At 37.7% G+C, this 20,088-nt stretch overlaps 1 protein-coding gene across 3 annotated transcripts in view; it reads right to left on the reverse strand.

Annotated features, from left to right (window-relative positions):
- Window positions 1-13,291: 13,291 nt before the first annotated feature.
- LOC149140385 (ureide permease 2-like) overlaps window positions 13,292-20,088 on the reverse strand; it is a 199,713-nt gene continuing 192,916 nt past the window's right edge. For 2 of the 3 annotated variants that reach the window (XM_089450594.1, XM_089450593.1), the window contains exons 4-7: window positions 15,068-15,123; window positions 14,814-14,935; window positions 14,220-14,594; window positions 13,292-13,964 (exon numbers count right to left, since the gene is read on the reverse strand). In XM_089450594.1, coding sequence (XP_089306720.1) covers window positions 13,806-13,964; window positions 14,220-14,594; window positions 14,814-14,935; window positions 15,068-15,123 — 712 coding nt within the window. In that variant the 3' untranslated portion in view covers window positions 13,292-13,805. The remainder of the gene's footprint in view (window positions 13,965-14,219; window positions 14,595-14,813; window positions 14,936-15,067; window positions 15,124-20,088) is intronic. The other variant, XM_089450595.1, reaches the window with a different exon arrangement.

The following is a 20,088-nucleotide window of genomic DNA, read 5'->3' on the forward strand; positions in this document are numbered from 1 at the left end:
AATTAAAATAATTAATATTTTTAATGGGGTTGCTAAGTCTAAACTTAGGAAAATTAAAATATTAATGGGTATTAATCAAAATATGGGTGAAAATGTTCTAGAAAGCAGATCAAGTCATGTTTTAATCTTAGTCGTTGATTAGAGACTTAATCTTGGTTGTTGAAGTCTCAACGAAAAAAGTATAAGAAGGAGGCTTGGGGTTCATTTGAAAACACAGAAGTTCTTAAGAGGAAAATCGATTGGGGAGATCTTGTAGCTGAGGGGTAGTGAGAATCTGGGAGAAAGACTTTCCGGAGAATACAAGGCAAAGAGAGGACAGAATGACGTCCAAAGGAGGGCTGACATTGGCCTACGCAGTGTTGATGTAGAGGCAAAGCAGTCAGTGAGGGGAAGTCAAGTTTCTGAAGGGGGAATTCAAATTTCAAGTGCCGGAAGCCAGGGTGTGAGACTGGAGGCAAGAAATTTGAATTCTCAGTCAGTAGAAGATCCAGAGCAGAGAGGCAACATATAATACCCAGGAGGGGTGACGCAAAATTTTCCCAGGGTGATGCAATTTAACACAAAGACCATCAGAAGTTAACGCAGAGCCTCCCAGAGCTGAGGATCAGTCACTGATTCTCTAGTGACATGGTGAGATCATTTCACTAGTATTTTCTCTGTAAAGGATTGCTAGTTGAGCATCCTAGATTTGTATTCAGAATTTTCTCCTGCATAATAGTAAACCCTCAGAGTTGTTGCACTAGTTTTCCCGCATTGGGTTTTTCCGAGGACTATTTTGTCACAAAAATAACTTTTTCCTATGTATCTTGTTCTTTACTCAGTTTTTTGTTTCATGAAATCAAATATTTAAAGAAGTGTAGACTATAGAAGTAATTTGCTCCAATGTTATTCAGAAAATAACTTCATAATGTATATTAAAATCAAGTAGGTGAAGTAGATTCAGATTTGCTACATTAGGGGTTCCTTGAGGATTAGGAATTTTCACATGGTATCAGAGCATTGATTTTGAAATAGGAAGAGAAGATCCAGCGCTAAGCAGTGAGGCCGAAAGCTGCACTTGGCAACTTTTTGAATCCCCTTGAAGGCTTTGTACAATCCTTGCTGGGAAGCAGAGATTCCGAGGAGATTTCTCTCTGAGAGAGTCGACATAGAGGTACGATTTCTAGTTCGTGAGTTTGCAGAGGTAGAGGGAGTGACATAGAGCCTCAATGCAGTGCTTGAAGGGCGTAGTTTCTGTCGGGGCAGAAATCTCTCGGAAAAGAGTGAAGACACATAGAAGGGGAAATTATTCCTCAGAGAACTTTTTGCCAAAAAGTTCGAATTTCTCACTTGCTGGCCAGTTGAGCAGTGTTGAGAAGTGACTAGAGGAGTCAGTTCGACAGTTGGGTGAGATGGCATCACATGGGCTCAGAGATCAGGACAGGTTAGACGGAGTTTCCAACTATGTCATATTTTAGACCACAATCTTAGCTGTTCTGGAGGAGTACGATCTCGAAGCCTACATCAAGGGTATAGTGGTTGTTCCTATTGACAATGATCAAAAGAAGAAGTACAAGGCAAAGAAAGGGAAGGCGAAGAGGTTCATACTCGATGGAGTTTGAGATCATGTGGTCTCACACTTGCAGGGTAAAGATACATTCCGAGAGATGTGGGAAGTTTTGTCTTCACTGTATGAAGGTTCTTCCGAACAATGGAAGATGTACCTAGAACAAAAATTGTTGCGGACATTGATGCGGAAGAGAGGATTTAACTCCTATCTTCAACGTCTTCAGGACACTAGAGACCAACTCATTGCAGTGGAGTCTACTCCTCAGTCTACCACAATGGTAAGAATAGCCCTGAATGGGGTCTTGGATGAATGGCAAGTCTTCGTCCAAAGTATATTGGGCAGGGAAAGACTACCTTCAAAGGAGGGACCTAGTAAAGGTCAACCTCAATGGCAGTAGTGGGAGTGGCATGAAGATGAAGGAGGAGGAGGAGAACACTGCTCTAGCATCAAAGGGACAGCAGAAGCAAAAGCGGAAGAAGGACATTCCGAAGGTGAAATGTTTCAAATGTGGCGAGATGGGGCACTTTGCATCCCATTGTCCTTTGAAACAAAAAGATAAGGATGAGAAACATGATCCTAAGGCTGCTTCAGCAAAGAGAGATGAAGAAGAGTATGCCATGAGTGCCCACACATCTCTAAGAGGGAAATGTGGCAATATTGAGCTGTAGGCGGGAGGACTACATGTGGGCAGGATCCTTGAGGAGTCCACCTCTTGGATCAATTCCTTGCTACAGGAGCCCGAGATTTAGTAGTAGCGAGATGGACTTAGTGTCAGATGATGCAGTGGATTGTTTGGAGAGACAGATGCAGTAGCCTAAGACGAGAGATTGATCAACGCAAAGCAAGGTTGGCAATAGTGCAGATGGCACAATGCAGAAATCAGCAGCAGTGCAGAAGATTCCGAGGGTCAGAGACTAGAGCAGTCAGATTCCAATATTCATGGTATTATGTTGAACATAGTTAAATTCAATTAATTTTGGATGTTTTTCAGTTGCTTCTCTCAGCAAATAAGTTGCAGTACGAATGCAGTGTTAGCAGTGGCAGTGCTAGCAACATAAAAAATGCAACGTTTGAGAGGGAGTTGTAGTACAAATGCAGCAGTGGCAGTGTCATGGGCAACATTATAGTAGAAACACCAACATAGTGTTGGTGGCAACAACAGTGCAGAAAGGAGGTGCTTCAGAGGCAGAGTAGCATGCAGTTGGACATTGTTGCTAGAGCACTTTCTTCGCTAAGAGGGAGTGTTAGTTTTTGGTAGCATCGGATGTGCTCTAACCTTGAAAATTGCTGGAGAGGCTAAAGCACATGAGCTTTAAAGAACCCAGAAACCGTTTGGTGAAATTCCACCCGGATTGTATTTTATTAAAACAATTAATATTTTTAATGGGATTATTCTAAACTTTGGAAAATTAAAATATTAATGGGTATTAATCAAAATATGGGTGAAAATGTTATAGAAAGCGGATCAAGTCATGTTTTAATCTTAGCCATTGATTAGAGACTTAATCTCGGTCGTTGAAGTCTCAACGAGAAAAGTATAAGGAGGCTTGGGGTTCATTTGGAAACACACAGAGAGATTGAGGAAATCGATTTTCTGAGGTGAGAGGTTCTCAGGAGGAAAATTGATTGGGAAGATCTTGCAGCTAAGGGGTAGTGAGAATCCAGGAGAAGGACTTTCCGGAGAATACAAAGCAGAGAGAGGATAGAAAGACGTCCAGAGGAGAGCTGACGCTGGCATACATAGTGATGATGTAAAGGCAACGCAGTTAGTGAGGGGAAGTTGAGTTTCTGAAGGGGGGATTCGAAGTTCAAGTGCCGGAAGCCAAGGTGTGAGACTGAAGCATGGAAAATTTTAGGGGCGAATTTTCACCCTTAGGCGAAATTAAGGGGTTTTAAATTTTTAGTGGGTGAATATTTTGTATCATAGTACATTTTTACAAATCGCTTCAAATAGCCCACCTTATTTTAAGGGAGAGGGTAAAAAAGGTAAATTTAGCCCTTGAAATTAGGAGTTACAACCTTCCATTCGCCTTAATTTTCAAGAATAGGTTTTATTTAAGTGAATCCTATGAGCCAAATACCATATTTATAAAAGAGGTATGGTAAATTAATAAAAATATAAATAAATGAGAGGTATGGTAAATAAATAAAACATTTTTTTATATTTACTCCATAAGTCACCTTATATACATGCAAGGGTGTAAACAAATAAAAATATAAATAAAGTGGAGGTATGGTAAATAAATAAAACCTTCTTTTATACTTTTTTTTTGTTGATAAGTGGATGAATCCTGAAAATCAGTCTTACCCTGTGGCTGAGAAGCCATGACTCAGGGGTGTCTAAGCCGTCAAAGTCACCCGGGGATCGCACTCGGCCTGAGCCGCACCAGCGGAAACCTTGCTGGATTTTTTTGGTATCGGCGAGACTAGAACTGGTGTCCTTTTGCTTACAGAGCGCCTTAACAGCGCGCTCCTTTGCCGACTATTCTAAATCTCTTTGATAAACCTCTTTTTATACTTACTCAAAAGGTATGGTAAATAAATAAAAATATAAATAAACTAGACATATGGTAAATAAATAAAACCTCCTTTTATATTTAGTCCATAACCCTCTTTCTATTTATGAAGGCTTAAAAAGGAGGTTTTATTTAAGTGAATCTTATGGGCCAAATACCATATTTGTAAAAGAGGCATAGTAAATTAATAGAAATATAAATAAACGAGAGGTATGGTAAACAAATAAAACATTTTTTTATATTTACTCCATAAGTCACCTTATATTTACGAACACCCAAAAAATGTGTTATATTTAGGTGAAACCTATGGGCAAAATACTATGGGCCAAATACCATGGGCTAGATTATTATTAATACCATACAAAAAAATTATTAACCTCAATATTAGTATTAATAAAAATAAAAATGGCACATGGTATTGACCCATGGTATTCACGTGGAATGTAGCCTATTTAAATGGGGGAATTAAACCAGCGTAGATCCATCTTTACTCTAGATCTACTAAGCCCCGAGAGGGATCAAATATCGTGATATGCAAACTAGCATAGAGTGAAAAAATATTTGATCCCTCTCGGGGCTTGGTGGATAAGAGTAAAAATGGATGTTGTAATTTAATGTATGTTAAACATTTTAACTTGGTTAAAATAAAAAAATAAAATAAAAATCAATTATTAATTTTTATAAATTACTAATAGTAATTTTTAAGCTCCAGGTTTATGATAACCCATGGTATTGACCCATGGTAATACCATGGTATTCATGTGAGCATAGACTATTTAAAGGGGAAATTCTGTCATCTTAGATCCATCTTAATTCTGGGTCTACCAAATGCTCAGAGGGATAAATAGATTTCATCCCCCTAAGAGTGGTAGATGTGGAGTTAAGATGGATATAGGTTGGTTTTTATGATAATGAAGATATTAGATAGACTTAGGAAATTATATTGTAAAAACATCTTAAGGTGAATGGTTAAAGCTACATTTAGTCACTTCACAAAATTTAGTAAAAAATATCAATATCTCCATTAATATTGGTTTTTAACTTTTTCTGATTGAACAAAAAAAATTCAAAACAATGAAACCTTATCACTCTTTCCACATCACCCTTGCAGAAGATTTCTCACCATTTTTCAAACATTCTCAATATGATATCTTCCTGAAAAATTTTAGGTACTGATGTTGGATTAGTTGTTTGAAAAATAAGCTGGTTTGTACAACCTTTCATCTTCTGTGCTATTCTTAGTTTGTCCTAATGATCTGTAGGGGTTGGAGCCACTACACCATATTTTCCTAAAAGGTGGAAATTGTTCACCAAAAAGGAAATTAATCTACATGTTACAACGTTGTTAAAAAATGTGAGACCTCTGAGGGTAGTGAATTACGCTAATAAGCGATTTATATTGGAGAGACGTAATTAAATTTTATTATTTAATTGAAAATTTCCAATTAAAATAATAATAAATCTACATTTATATATTCATATATTGATTGGAAGGATTCTCACAATGGTCACTTCTTTCAATTAGATCCCCTTCAAGCCTTTGGGATACCTAATACTTTCTTATATAATATAGTTGGGGCTTGCTACTTGTTGGCGTGTTGGGGTAAACAAACTTGATGTGTTTTTTTTATCTCGCAGCTGGAGTCTATGGAATAAGAAAGAAATTTGATAACTTGAAAAAAGTGGTAGCTTGACAAAAGTTGTAAAGAAAAGATTAATCTCTCCTAACTTGACAGAACTCATTGTCAATATCAACACCTACAAGAACTTTGTTGTGAAATATTATCAAAACTAATAGAAGGATATGAAAGAGTGTATTGTAAGAACCTTGACAAACACGGCCACTGAAACTTGGAACATTGTTTGTAGGAAGAGAAAATTATGTTTCTTTTTTCCAAACATGTATGTTAGTATATTGCAATTTAATGAATATGTTTTCTTATTATCATATATGGTTTCATACTTTAACAAAACATTCGCCAAGACTTCACAATGTTTTATTATTCAGTAAAATATTTGCCAAGATCTTACAAGATTTTATAATTCAGTGAAAGATTCTCCATCACTGTACAAAATAATATAATCTGGTGAGAGATTCGCCAAAAAAATTATATATGCATATTATATTATTGATAAAATCGCCTCCCATTTTTCCTATGTATCATGGGGATTAGCTCATTTATTATACATATAAATTTAGGGTGGTTCTTAAAAGTTTCCCTGGACTGAAGGCAAGAAAGTCGAATTCTCAGCCAGAAGAAGATCCAGAGCAGAGAGGCGGCGTAATATACAGGAGGGGTGATGCATAAGTTATCCAGGGTAATACAGAAGCTGCCCAGGGTGATGCAGTTTGACGTAGAGACAATCATAAGGTAACACAGAGCCTCCCAAAGCTGAGGATCAATCACTGATTGTCCAGTGACAAAGTGAGATCATTTCACCAGTCTTTTGTCCAATATTTTCTCTGTAAAGGATTGTTAGTTGAGCATCCTAGATTTGTATTCAGAATTTTCTCCTGCATAATAATAAACCCTCAGAGTTGCTGCACCGGTTTTCTCGCATTGGGTTTTTCCGGGGACTATTTTGTCTAAAAATAATTGTGTCCTATGTATCTTGTTCTTTTCTCAGTTTTTTGTTTCATGAAATCAAATATTTAAAGAAGTGTAGGTTGCAAAAGTAATTTGCTTTAGTGTTATTCAGAAAACAACTTGATAATGTATATTAAAATCAAGTAGGTGAAGTAGATTCAGATTTGCTGCAGTAGGGGTTCCTTGAGGATTATGAACTTTCACAGGATCTTTAGTCGACATCATCCGACATGGCAGTGGTCAACAATCCCTATGTTAGAGTGTTGAGGACTACATGATAGGCACATATGGACAACACTGTTTTCACATCATAACCAAGGGTGGGAGGTGTTGTTACAATGGGGCAACTCTTGATGTGGAGAATGACTAATATGGTGGTAAGCATCATTATTGGGGCATGTTTCCAAGGCAAGGGTCACATGGGGAGACCTCATTGCAAAGGAGACTCATGATGAGAGAAACAATAAAGTTATCAAGGACAAGCCCAAGTTCACAATGGTAGGCTTGGAATTCTAGGTATTGTCTCGTTGGTGGGAATGACTAGAGTTGTTCCAAAGAATATGTAGGGCCACCACCAAAGAGAATGAAGGTTGACAACACTTGCAAAAATGGATTCAATTCAAGGAAGGCCAACAAGAAGCTATACAACTCGACTTGATTAATGAAGAACAAAGCCCAATGACGGCCTAAACAATGGGCACAAAGATTTCATTCATGTCAGTGATAAAAGAGACCAGTCAATGAAAAACATAAAAAAACACCAAAAACATACATAATTCAAATTTAAAATCAAAACGTTATAAAACCAAAACCAAAGTTTTAGCTTTTAACAAATTATGAAAATGACTTGACACAAATAAAATCTTAAATTTTAGGAAAAGGAATAGGTTTTCTTGTAATGAAATGATATTCTAAGGTCCACGAGACTAAAAATAGTCTATGAGACCATTAGTTCCTTGTTTTTCGCTTTTTGCAATTCAGTCATTTTCCGATTCAAATTGATGATGAGCTGACCCAACCTTCCAACAATCCCCTCGCTAAAAAGACAATGCCAAGAAACTGATGCTAACATGTTCTCATAACTTTCTCTGATGTCTTTGAATGCATCACATTCCAAAATGAAATGTTTTTCCAATTCCACAGCCCCAGACGTGCAAAATGTACACACTCGTTCTTCCCAAGCTTCTTTAGGCCTTTTCCACCATCCTGTTTCACACCGAAGTTGATGTGAGTTGGTCCTTAATTGAGCAATAAGAACCTTTTCCCTCCACGAAATGCTAGCTCCAATGAACTCTTTTTGTTGTAAATGACACGTAGGGTTGAATTCCTTAATGTAATATTTCTTTTTTCTACCCAACTCTTTTCCCCATACCTTTTTATGAAACTTCTCCATAACAAAATCCTTTAGCTCCTTGCTATTTGTGGGATAGGCATTGAGGCAGATACTCCATTTTTGCATCCATGTGTAGTTTTGTTTCATCCATGTTTTCTTTATTTCACAGATGTCTTCATTGAAGATAACATTAGGTCATCTACCTACTCTCATTTGTTTAATTCCTTTTAGGTATCTTATGAGCCGCACCATAGCAATTGCTTCAATGGAAGTTGATCCCGTTTCACTCAACATTATCTCATAAGGTTCTGGACTTTTTATTTTGAACTTGCTCATGATCAAGCATTTTTGGATTTTCTCAATGTCTTCAGAGTTATAGGAGACACCCTGGGCAAATTCCTCAGTGGCGATCTGTGGCGGGAAGCTAAAGGTCTCTACTCATATGCAAGAATGTGCGCGATGTTAGACCTGAGCAAAGGTCTTCCAGAACAAATCAACCTTAAGGTAAACGACTTTGTCTGGACTCAAACTCTGGACTACGAGAATACTGCTTTTCGGTGCCGCCATTGCCACCAATCTGGGCATTTGCAGAATTCATGCCCATCTCGCCCGGCAAAAAAGAACAAAGCCAATGCCTCCAAGCCCAAGCCCAAGCGTTGGACTCCTTGCTCTCCTCCTCCAGTGGTGGATCCTGGTTCCTCCAGCTCTGAAGATGAAGACAGCGATGAAGAATTAAAACAGGCCCCTCATACCGTGGCCCCCTCATCCGATGGTCTAGCGCCTTCCTCTGATGCAGCCAATGCTCAGAAACGTGTCCATTCGTCCTCCTCTTCGGATTCAGAAAAAGAGGGCTTCCCCAAGGTGGGATCCCCGGTGGAGGATCCCAATCTTCAAGTTGTAATCGCTCATCCACCTCAAAATGGTTGGGTTGAAGTCAAAAAACGAAAAGGGAAAAAGCTTCGTGTTGAAGCCTCTACCCTCTCAGGGTAGTTTACTATGCTTCTTTCAGCTTCTAGTGACTTGTTGTAGCTCCTTGCTTGTTTAGCTCCTTTTCTGGAACCGAGGTTGATAGTTCTATCATTTCCGGTTGCCGGTTTCTTGCATCTTTGGGATGTATCCTCTTGTACAATATTTTTACTTAATAGATTTAGTCTTAATCGAGAAAAAAAAAATGTGAAGAGCTTTGAATTTGTGTTGATCTTAGGAGGGACTCTGCCTCAGATTTTTTCTCATAGAGTTTCCTTGCATATTCAAACCATTGATTGAATGTAATATTATTTTCAATTTGCTTCTTCCTTAGTTGCAGTTCCTGCCAGAAAAGCTTTGGATTATTCTTGCTTAAATATATTAACTCTTCTCTCCTTGTTTGCATGAACTCATTTTTTTTCCTTTTTAGTATCTGCTTATATAACTTTACATTCATCTTCTCTTTTCTTGTTTTTTTCAAAGTTCTCCTTGCCATTTTGCGTTCCTCATCAAACCAAGCATTTATAGGAAAACAATTTGATTTTGATTTCCTATTTTTTGCTCTTTTACACTTCTCAAGTGCACTTTGGATTATATTTGTTAACTCATGGCTGCTGAAGCATTTGAAACCAGTTTTCTCCTTCTGCATTAATCTCTCTAACATTGTCTTGAAGATAGTACCATTTTCTTGTGTTAGAAGAATTTATTAACTCTTCTCTCCTTGTTTGCATGAACTCATCTTTTTTCCTTTTTAGTATCTGCTTATATAACTTTACATTGATCTTCTCTTTTCTTGTCTTTTTCAAGGTTCTCCTTACCATTTTGCATTCCTCATCAAACCAAGCATTTACAGGAAAACAATTTGATTCTGATTTCCTATTTTTTGCTCTTTTGAACTTCTCAAGTGCACTTTGGATTATATTTGTTAACTCATGGCTACTGAAACGTTTGAAACCAGCTTTCTCCTTCTGAATTAATCTCTCTAACATTGTTTTAAAGATAGTACCATTTTCTTGTGTTAGAGAATTTTGCCCCTTGATAGTGATTGTCGAGAGCATTGGGTTTTCCTCCTATCCTGCTTTTCTTCTAACCATGATAATCATATAAAAATTGGGTTATGATCTGATTTTAAGTCCCAAACATGCTCTCCAATACTAACTCCATCTATTTTTTCTATTAAGCTTTGTGAACACATCACATAGTCAACGATACTTGCCCCATTGTATGTGTTGCGAGTGAAGTTCTCAGACCTTTTCCATCTATCTAGACCATTGCAAATAATTAAGTTGAAAGCCCCACACAATGTAAGCAACTCATCTCCAAAATGATTGCTAACTTTGTCATCTTCTAAACACCTCACCCATTGGGGATTCTCCTCTTTAGTGAGCCAAATAGGATTGTTATCCTCTTTGCAACAAAGGATGCTAGCTTGATTATTTGTTGTTCTAGCATTGAAATCTCCCACTAAAAGAACTTCTCCATACTGAGAGTACACAACAATATCTTGTTGTAAAGCTGCATATGGATCCTTGCTGTCAAGCCCCTTATTTTTGTAAGTTTTTGAGACTTGAGGGGAAAAATAGCATGCTGCAATTCTTATGTGATTCTCATTCCTTGATATTTTCAACCATAAATATTGTTTATTTGCATCTTCCTTAATTAACTGAATGTGACGGCCTTCTTTTTCTCTCACTAAAACTAGTATTCCCCCATACCCTTTGCCATTTTCTGCTACCTTGTTCCAAACTGCCAACTTCAAATAATCGTCAAACACAGGGTTTTGCAACCATCATACTCATGAGTTTCCGTGAGACAAATTATGTCTCTACCTTCCACAATAGGCCTTAACCCAGGTCCCCTCCTCCAAGGGTAACCTCTACAATTCCAACAAACTAAACTTAGGTAGACCTGGGATTTGACTGCTACGCAATTTGGCACATAAGACTCAAATTTGAGTCTTCACCCCTTTTGTCCATGCTGCGCTTGTTGATTTTGTCTCTATTATTGAATTCTCTGTTTTTCTTTACTGTTAGCTTGCTACCCTGATTTGCCTAGAGGCCCAAACACTGCAATAACGGCTTTCCCATTGTACAACCATGCCCTTTTCCCTTCATTTCTTGTTGTTCTAATTTTCTCCACTTCATCCCTTCTCTCCTCTTGTTGTTTTTTGGTCAAATCTTCATCGAGGAAGAAGTATGAACCTTTCAAGAGTTTCTTTTTGCCCAAACGCTGTCGTTTTTTTTGTACGCTTGCCATGGTGACTTTTATGGGTCGAGGCCTCTCTTCACATATCCTCCCAACCCTTCTTGCTTGGCAAATTTGCCCTTTCCAATGTAGTTTCTCTTTCAGAAAGTCTCTCGTCAAATTGAGAGTACTTTCATTCTTCCCATAATCTCTTATTCCCATGATAGTAAAGTTTGTTTTTCTGTCTTGTCTTTCTTTTTGTTCTATTTCCTGTGCTTTGTGATCACTTGCGTCTTCTTCTTCCTCTGTCCTTATGTAACCATTAGCATCTTCAACTCTAGCTTTGATTTCTTTTGGACTATATTTCCCACTGTTCATTTTTGCCTTATCTTTGGAAATGTATGTTTGCTGAAATACCTGTGTATCTACCTGAGTTTGTTTAGAAATGATCACATCTTTATTTGCTATTATTACTTCTTTCATGTTTTGCCATTCTTGTTTCCCTGTCTCTAGAGCCTCTTGTAACATTGTTACTTGTTCTTTTAAAATTCTATTGCCTACCATTAGACATTGGTTTGCAATTGTGTCTCTGAAATTTTGCGGTCTCTTTCCTGTTCTCTGGCTTCCAAAATCTCTAGCCTTGTTCTGACCTTCATCACTTCTTGGACATATAGATTTGATGACCAAGTAAGAGGTGTAGATGTGGGACTGTAAATGATTGATTCTTCCTTATTTTTGTTTCTCTTATTTATTTTCTTTTTTTTTTCTTGATCTTGATCAGTGTTCTTCTCATTTGTCCCCATTTAAGGTGAGCAATCCTACGCTTTAAAATTCCCTCATATTGCTTTGCGTTTACCCAAATCCACTTTCTTGTTTTGTCTGTTGAAGCAATTTTGACTTGACCCAAATGATTTGTTTCCACAAAATCTAAAATTTCCTTGCTCTTTACGCCTTGGCTCTTCTAAGCATTTTCCATGTTCTGAACTTTTACTTATTTAGAAGTTTACTGCCTCGCTGCTCTATGCTCACGCTACCTCTGCTTTTGTGCTCACGAAACCCTGTTTGTGAGTTGCCTGTCCACTGTGCTCACAAAACCATGTCCTCTGCTTGCCCGCCTGTTCAAGGTGCCTATTCCCTGTGTTCACACTGCCTGCCTGTTACCTGTGTTCACGCTGCCTTTGAATCAAACGCTTTTTTTGACTTTAAATTCCCTTCCAACGGCCACACTTGGAGGAAACAAAAGACAAACTCTAACAAAACCAAGTTAGGGAACATGAATTTTGAACAAAATTGACCCAGAAAATGCCAAAAAAAATGTAAGACTTAGACGGTGGCAAAAAGGAGAATGTTCAAAGGACTGAGAATGGGAGTTCTACTGCTCTAATGGTAGATCCCGGTGAAACGATTTGAATCTCCTTGAGCACAGAAGATTGCTCCCAAGTTCAATCGTTCAAGTGAACAACAGATCTCTTGTATCATTCCAAAATCCGCTGTAACTGTTGCAGGCTATCTGGATTTTGATTAAAACAACTAACCTCACTAGTGCTCAGATACCGTGTTAAAAATCAACAGGTGGGAAAATCAAAGCAGCCATGGGACACTGGATGAGAATGCATAAATAAAAGTGAACAATTTGTCATTGAATTTCTGTTTTGTTTACTTTACGTTTCATAGTTTAGGCAATTGCATTTCAATGACCCTCATGTCAGCTGTGCCATAGGCAAGTTAATATGCAAGCAGCAAAATATATAAATAATCTACCATTAGAAGATACAAATATGACCAGCCTTGATGGGCTATACATATACGACTAGCTCTCTGATGGGTAGCCTTGTTGGTTGAATTTTTGGCCGAAGTTATTGGCACTCTGTTATGAGGAGCGGGTTCAATTTTTTTTCCTTGATTTCAACATGGTCAGGTCAGGTTCTTACAGATTCCAACATGGTCAGGTTGTTATAGTTTAGTCTACTGGCGTGCGGCCCCTTCGGGTGGACCCGCCAGGCTTGAGATAAAAAAAGAAAATGATGACACAAATGCGACTTACAACCTCCTAAGTCGCCGTGGGACAGGATCACGGCCTGTACTTTTTAATGGTTTCAACCAGATTTGAAAATTACAAAAAATATGATGTGATGTCAGCATGAAAAACAAGAAGAAAGAAATCATAACGACGAACTGTTTTCAACCAGATTTGAAAATTACAATAAATATGATGTGATGTCAGCATGAAAAACAAGAAGAAAGAAATCATAACGAGGAACTGTTGTTGGTCTCTGGGATTTCTGTCCATCAAGTTACGTGTATATATTCTTCCCCAGTTGCAAGTCAGATTATTAACCATCTTGCATTTATAATGGAACAATAAATGGAATTAAACTATTGTAGCCACAGCCCAAACAAGACCTATGACCCTAACCCTAACTGAACCTCCCAACCGGTAAGATCCATGAACGAGTCTTAGTCATAATTTAAGAAATTGCTTCCACATTAAAACTTTTGTCTTCCTTTACTAAATATCTGTACAACGTAAATCATGGATACAAATAGATGAGTTTTACTTTGCAATGCGATCAAGGGGTCACCTTAGAGTCTGAAGTAACCTAAGGTGAACTGAATCAACCTCAAATGAAGAGAGGGAACCGCAAAATACACTGCATGTGTTCCAGTAGTTAAGTGGTTTTCCTTTTTCCAGATGAGGCCATGAGGACACCCACAGCTACAATGAACATAAACAACATGCCTGCCAACGACAAATAAGTTCTTCGAGATGAACGCCGATATTCTCCAAAAAGCAATATTCCCCAAAATGTGCTCACAAGGGGCAACGCCTGGTAAAACATGGAACAAAGTTATGTCACACATTAGGGACTTCAAAATATGATGCTTGATACTTCATCCAAACTGTCAATGTTAGAAATTAAGCACTTCAATGTTTGAATGCTAGACCAGGAGAAAAGTATGATACTTGATCAAAACTAATCGAGAGTCAATATTCAAACTTCAAAGTATAATAAAGGATCCAGCCAATCAGAGTTTATTTGTTACATCGCAAGTGGGATAGCATCAGTGTTATAAGAATTAACCTGAACCGCATCTGCAGCTGCATACCCTGCTGCTTGACCCCCCATGAACTGAAAACCATTTCCAAATCCACATAAAAATCCAGCCAGCAGGGCCCATTGACGACCACGCCAATCTTTTAAATAAGCAGTGAAGGAAGACTTGGGCAATCCTAGTATTGGACGATATAGGAATATAATGTTAAGGATGATTGCAACTACAAAACAACAAACTGAGAAGTAGAAGAAAGCTGTGTAAACAACCAGGTGTGGCACTCCTGATTTCAATGTGTGCCATTGGTCATTTGTAGCCAAGTTGAAAGCAGGTGAAAAAAGTGAGAAGCAAATCCCTGCAAAGAATACTATCCCAAGTCCAAAATATATATTTGACCCAGCAACCTGTTCATAAGAAACAAAGTATGTAATAGAATGTGGCTTCACTACTAAAATATTTTCAGAAGCATCGTTAGACAATATGACGTTAAACAATGTAAAAATATAACGAAATATTTCCTTTCTTTGATAAACAAGATAATGTAAGATGATAGCAACGATCATCAAGAATTTAATGCTAAAACAAGAGCAACCTGTCAAGTATGAAATAGACAATACACTAACCTTAATGGATCTTCTATTTTCAACCTCTCTCAAGAATTCTGCGCTTCCAATTTTGACCGTGTTGAATTGAACTGAAGGTTCTGAATGGTTATTTTCCCCTATCTCCTCGTCAAGGGTGCTACCTATCCATAGATTTTTAAGAAAGATGAAGTCCAACTTGCAAAGGAAAGATGAAGTATAACTTTGGATCTTGATAAATTTCAAGGTTGTTCTGAAACAATATGAATTTGCAAGAGTTGATGTTGGGTATATACCATCGGATTGATTCTTTAGGTTCTGATCACGACTCACATTTTGCATCATCTTGTAGCTATCACAACAAAAGTGTATTTAGGCATTAATACCTCAACAGAATGAAATATTGGATTAGCTTAAACCACATTCTCCATAGCTCCAGAACACTAGAGTGCAAAATTTCGATGTCATCAATTACTTACGACTAAAGTCAACAGAGTTTCTAATTAGTTATTTGTAAACCAAGACAGAATATTAGCATCATACTTTCCATATAGCCTTGCATTGTACTGTGTAGTTTCTGGCAACAAAAGTAGGCAGAGTTACCATGCAAAGTGAACACAATGAACATTGATACTAGGGGATCATTTTTTGTTTTTCTTTCCAATTAATGAGGATGAGACATCCATTATCCATACATGATCAAAAGAAAGGGCATACTCACTGAAACAATGCAAACTCCTCTATGGAATGCCTAGGTAGTAATAAAACAGTCCATCGTGCTATGGTCTAGTAGTCTGCGATGATATGGGCTCGAGTCATGGTGGGTGTGCCTCACCCAATAAAGGGCTGCATTAAAGTAGAGAAGTGACCATGCTTATGCAATTGTTGTAATCATTGCGCATAAAGTTTCGGACTCTCTGTCTAAACAAAAGGGTGCTTCACCAGCATGAAAAGTAGAGATGAAAAAGAATTGGCATCAAAATGAAATAATATAAAGCAATATTTGACATAAGCAAGTGGCAACTCTGCCTAGCTACTATAGCAACATCAGATTATCAGTCCAGACTCCACAGTGCAATCTCTGATGGTGGTGTTTAATGTTCATACAAGATTCCCATTAGTGAACCAACTCTTCACTTCTTCGGTTATATAGGTCTAGTGTGGAGTTGATCTTGTCTCTAAAATTATCTCCATGCAACCATATCTATAATTGTCCGTTTCATGCAGTTTTCTTCAGTAATCTTGATTGTTGAGAAATGCATTTGAAACATAGATTGAGATTTTATTTGACACTTTAAATTTTCATCATAAGCCTATCAGTCAGCAGCTTTATTGCTGTTCTAAACTTTCCACAACTTGATCTTACCTCCATTATAGCTGGCCTTCCATTATATATCTAACAGTTTGGATGGCTGCCATATAATTTTTAGTTTGTTTCTTAAATTGCAGTGATTTTCTATGAAGATCGAAGTGTTACAACACCTCTAGGGCACATGACCAATATGAAAAGTAAAAGGGAAAATCCCTAAATTGACAACTTGTTGCCGTGTCTTTCTTATCATGTGTTCGTCATAAAAAAATGATTTTATTTTCAGTCTACGGTGATTAGAATGACCCCTCATGTAAGACTTTTGAAATTAAACTTCCAAAAGAAATGTGCCATAGTAGGCAATGTTTCTAATAATGAGATTTATGTGATACTGCTTTCATATTTCCACGTGCTACACAATTCTCTCCAATGTATTGAAAACTTATGCTCCCTGGTGAGAATTTTATATGGACCTGCATCATTTCTGAAGTTTCTACTATGACCTAGTATAGTTTAGGAATTCAGTTTAGTTAACCTATGACTTGTATCATACCAAGTCAACCTTGAGTAGAGACCTAGAGTAAACCATAAAATTGGTGAATTTGCTATATGTGGTACAAGTTACAACTTAACCTCTTTTGAGAGTTTGGTAAGACTATTCTTGTTCATTAGCCAGTTTGACAAAATTTGGTTTATTCATTGATCTATTTCCACTTGCTCACTTACAGTTGTTAATATGATATTTATCATATTACATTGATTGTATGTAGCATCTTATTCACGCTGTAACCTTATTTCTTCCATGCAAATTATATCGTCACGTGCCATAAATATGGAAGGTGTCAGGGTAATATGTTCCGCTCGAATGCATTAAGAACAAGGATTGATAATAGTGGATCCATGTTGATTACATGGACAGCTGACTTATAGCATCTTGTATTTATATTATATTCATAATTGTTTCATACTCTGATCGTTTTAGCATATGCCTATGGTTTGTGTTATTACATTGATTTTTCACATGAAGGATAATATGAAATTCTAGTTGGAATGGAGTTATGTCATTGGACACAATTCAACTTGTTATTTACTATTGCGTTGATGGGCTTCAATGCACTGAAGATAATTATGATATCAACCATTTTATATGCTGGGGAGTCATGTTGAATTGTTAAACTATTAAATGGGGTAGTAATGAAGACATGCTGTTAAAAGTACTGGGAGTTTTTGAAATTGACCATATAGATTCTCAAAAGATGCAATCATACATGCACAAACAATCCAGGATTTGATAATTACAAATTATTTTAAGTGATTGATTAGACAAACAATGCAGGATTTGATAATCACAATACCTTTTAATTGATTGATTAGACATGCATATACCAATGCCATAACTATTGTTTCTTTTTTATGTTTATGGTTCAAGTGAAATGGAATCAATTTATAATAGTGGCATCGGGACTAGGTAAGTAGTCCCCCCTCAACAAATTAATGCAGAAAAAATGGGGAGAAAGCTATGTAATTGGTTCACAAGTCACACGAAAATATAAACCATCAAAATAAAATTATTTGGGTACTTTAAAATCAAAGCTGAGGATCTCTTCATTTGGTTTACTAATAAATTACGAAAGCAGAGAGACACTTTCAAAAGAATAATTTGGCAGATAAGAGGAGGGTGTCCACATCCTGAGCGTATAGATGTGAGGGAGCATTCGTGTATGCATGAGTTACCAACTCGGCCTTTTTTTTCCACCCCTCTTGTGTGCCTTTTACTTCTTCTTGATTTTTCGTTGTATTATCGCTCATAGGTCAAGGGTTAGAGCTTTCTTTGACTAATGTGTTAGTTGTATTACCCTTTAATGATGAGTCAATTTATCGCTCATCGGGGTTGGGACATGCAAGGGTTCCTTCTTTTGATGTAATGGAGCACCATGTACTAAAAAACCAGGTGATGGCCATAATGAGTGAGGTAGAGCTCATGTTGGGCTTTTGCCCACGTGTTAATCTGTATGTCCTCGACCATCTTAAGCATTTTGATTTTCTTTCTTTTTGTTATATTGTGGCCATGATATGCTATTTCTGTTTTTTTTAGCTGCATCAATCTCCTAGGGAAAAGTTTCCAGCCCTACCCAAGTATGTGGACATATGGGTGCCAAATCCTAAAGAACGCATGACAAGTTGATCCCAAAGAATGAAGTTGAGATAAGGGCTTATAATGTATGATGGAAAGTGTTAATAGAACTGTGCTATCTCAATCAGGGCTTCCCAAGTAATTCTCCTCCTATACCCAATGGGCCATTAAGGGAGGTCCCACTAGACTAGGATCGAAGCTTGACCCCCCATTTAAGGTGAGAAAACAAGATCATGATCAAAACCCATCATTCTTCCAAATCACCCCATAATCCATATTAAATTCCAAAAGGTAAACAAGTATAAGCACTTGATTGCAAATGACCAAAGTAACTTTTGAGTGGAAGCCCACCTTTGTCCATGTGCTCATGTCAGATAGGTGAGAAGCAAATGGTTGATGCAAGTGGCAGAGATATATGGCATATCATTAGCTATTGGTGCTTGTCAGGGGCTACTAGCTATGTGCCTGACCAATTGGATGTTAAGAATAGGATAAAAGTTTTCTCCTATAGGGTTACCATATTTTGGTGGTTAACAGGTTGATCCAACCTTGGCCTCCTACAAGGGAGGTGGTATTCATGGAGAACAACATTGCATGATCAATTTGTCATGCCCTTTCACTCTCTTTAGCATATTTGATGGATTGGTTATGTTTGTACTATTACCCACCTAAGTGGGTGAACCCTAGGAGAACTTTTCTCCCATTTTGTTCAACTTGTTAACCAACAACCCTATGTGATCTATAGATAGATAGCCTAAAAAGCGTTCTCATCTATGCTTCGATCAGTGCTTTTTGGCATCTAGCTTACTTTTCAGATGAAGGTGGGTCATCCATTATAAGGTACAATAACCATGTTGGTAATCAAGTGCTTTCATTTAATGTTCAAGAGCTTATTAGTATGAATCACAAATTGAGATGAGCGATTGATTGCTTTTGGTTGTGTTTGTATTCCCATTATTCACCTTGGTGGTTATCCTCTGCTCCTAGTCCAGTGTGACCTTCTTTGAGGCATTTTTTTCCATTGCCCAAGAGGGGCATGAATAGAAGGAACTGATTGATATTGCATGCCCATGGTAATCCATATTTATCACCTTCCATATTTCCCCTGGTACGGTGTCCCAATCTTTAGATTGATTGTTATCTATCTCTAGTATTGGCTCCCTGTTTTCCTCATTCTTGAATAGGGGCTTAGAAACTTTGCCCTAAGAGGTTGATGCAGCAAAAAGAAAAGGAAAAGCATGAGCCATAATGATAAAATGCAAAATATGTTGGAATTTCTAAGTCTAACTGTTAGAAACCCTTCATGTACTTTTTTGATTTATTTCTTCCTACTTGTTCTGATTAATTAACAAGTTATTTACCATGTAAGCACTGAAATAAATACAAGTACATGCTCAACACATTACAGATCATCAACTGAAGGAAACAAAATAAGCACACAAATGACACCGTTGTTTTTGGACCAATGTCCCCGGAAAAACCCAATGCGGGAAAACCGGTGAAGCTATCTGAGGGTTTTATTATTATGTAGTTTTTGAATACAATCTGGGTGCTAAAACCGGCTCACCCATTAGAGAATAATCTTGGCAGTAGTACCTCTCTACCTAGAAGCAGATATTCTGGCTGAAACCCTGGATAAACACTCCGACAACTCCCAGCTCCAATTTGCCCCATGAAAACCCCAGCGTGTGCCTCTAGGGAATGCGTCAGCCCTTCTTGGCCCTGCATCAGCCCAACATCAACCCAATAACCCCCGCGTCAGCCTCTAGAGCCTTTGCGTCACCCACGCTAGCTCTGAGGCACTGCGCAGCTCCTGGTTGCCTCTACGTGGGCCCTAGCTGGCTCTGCGTAGCCTCTAGCTGGCTCTACATCCC

This window comes from Pinus tabuliformis, chromosome X (assembly GCF_031772625.1).
Source record: "Pinus tabuliformis cultivar Carrire ecotype Pingquan chromosome X, CPIR1, whole genome shotgun sequence".
NCBI lineage: Eukaryota > Viridiplantae > Streptophyta > Pinopsida > Pinales > Pinaceae > Pinus > Pinus tabuliformis.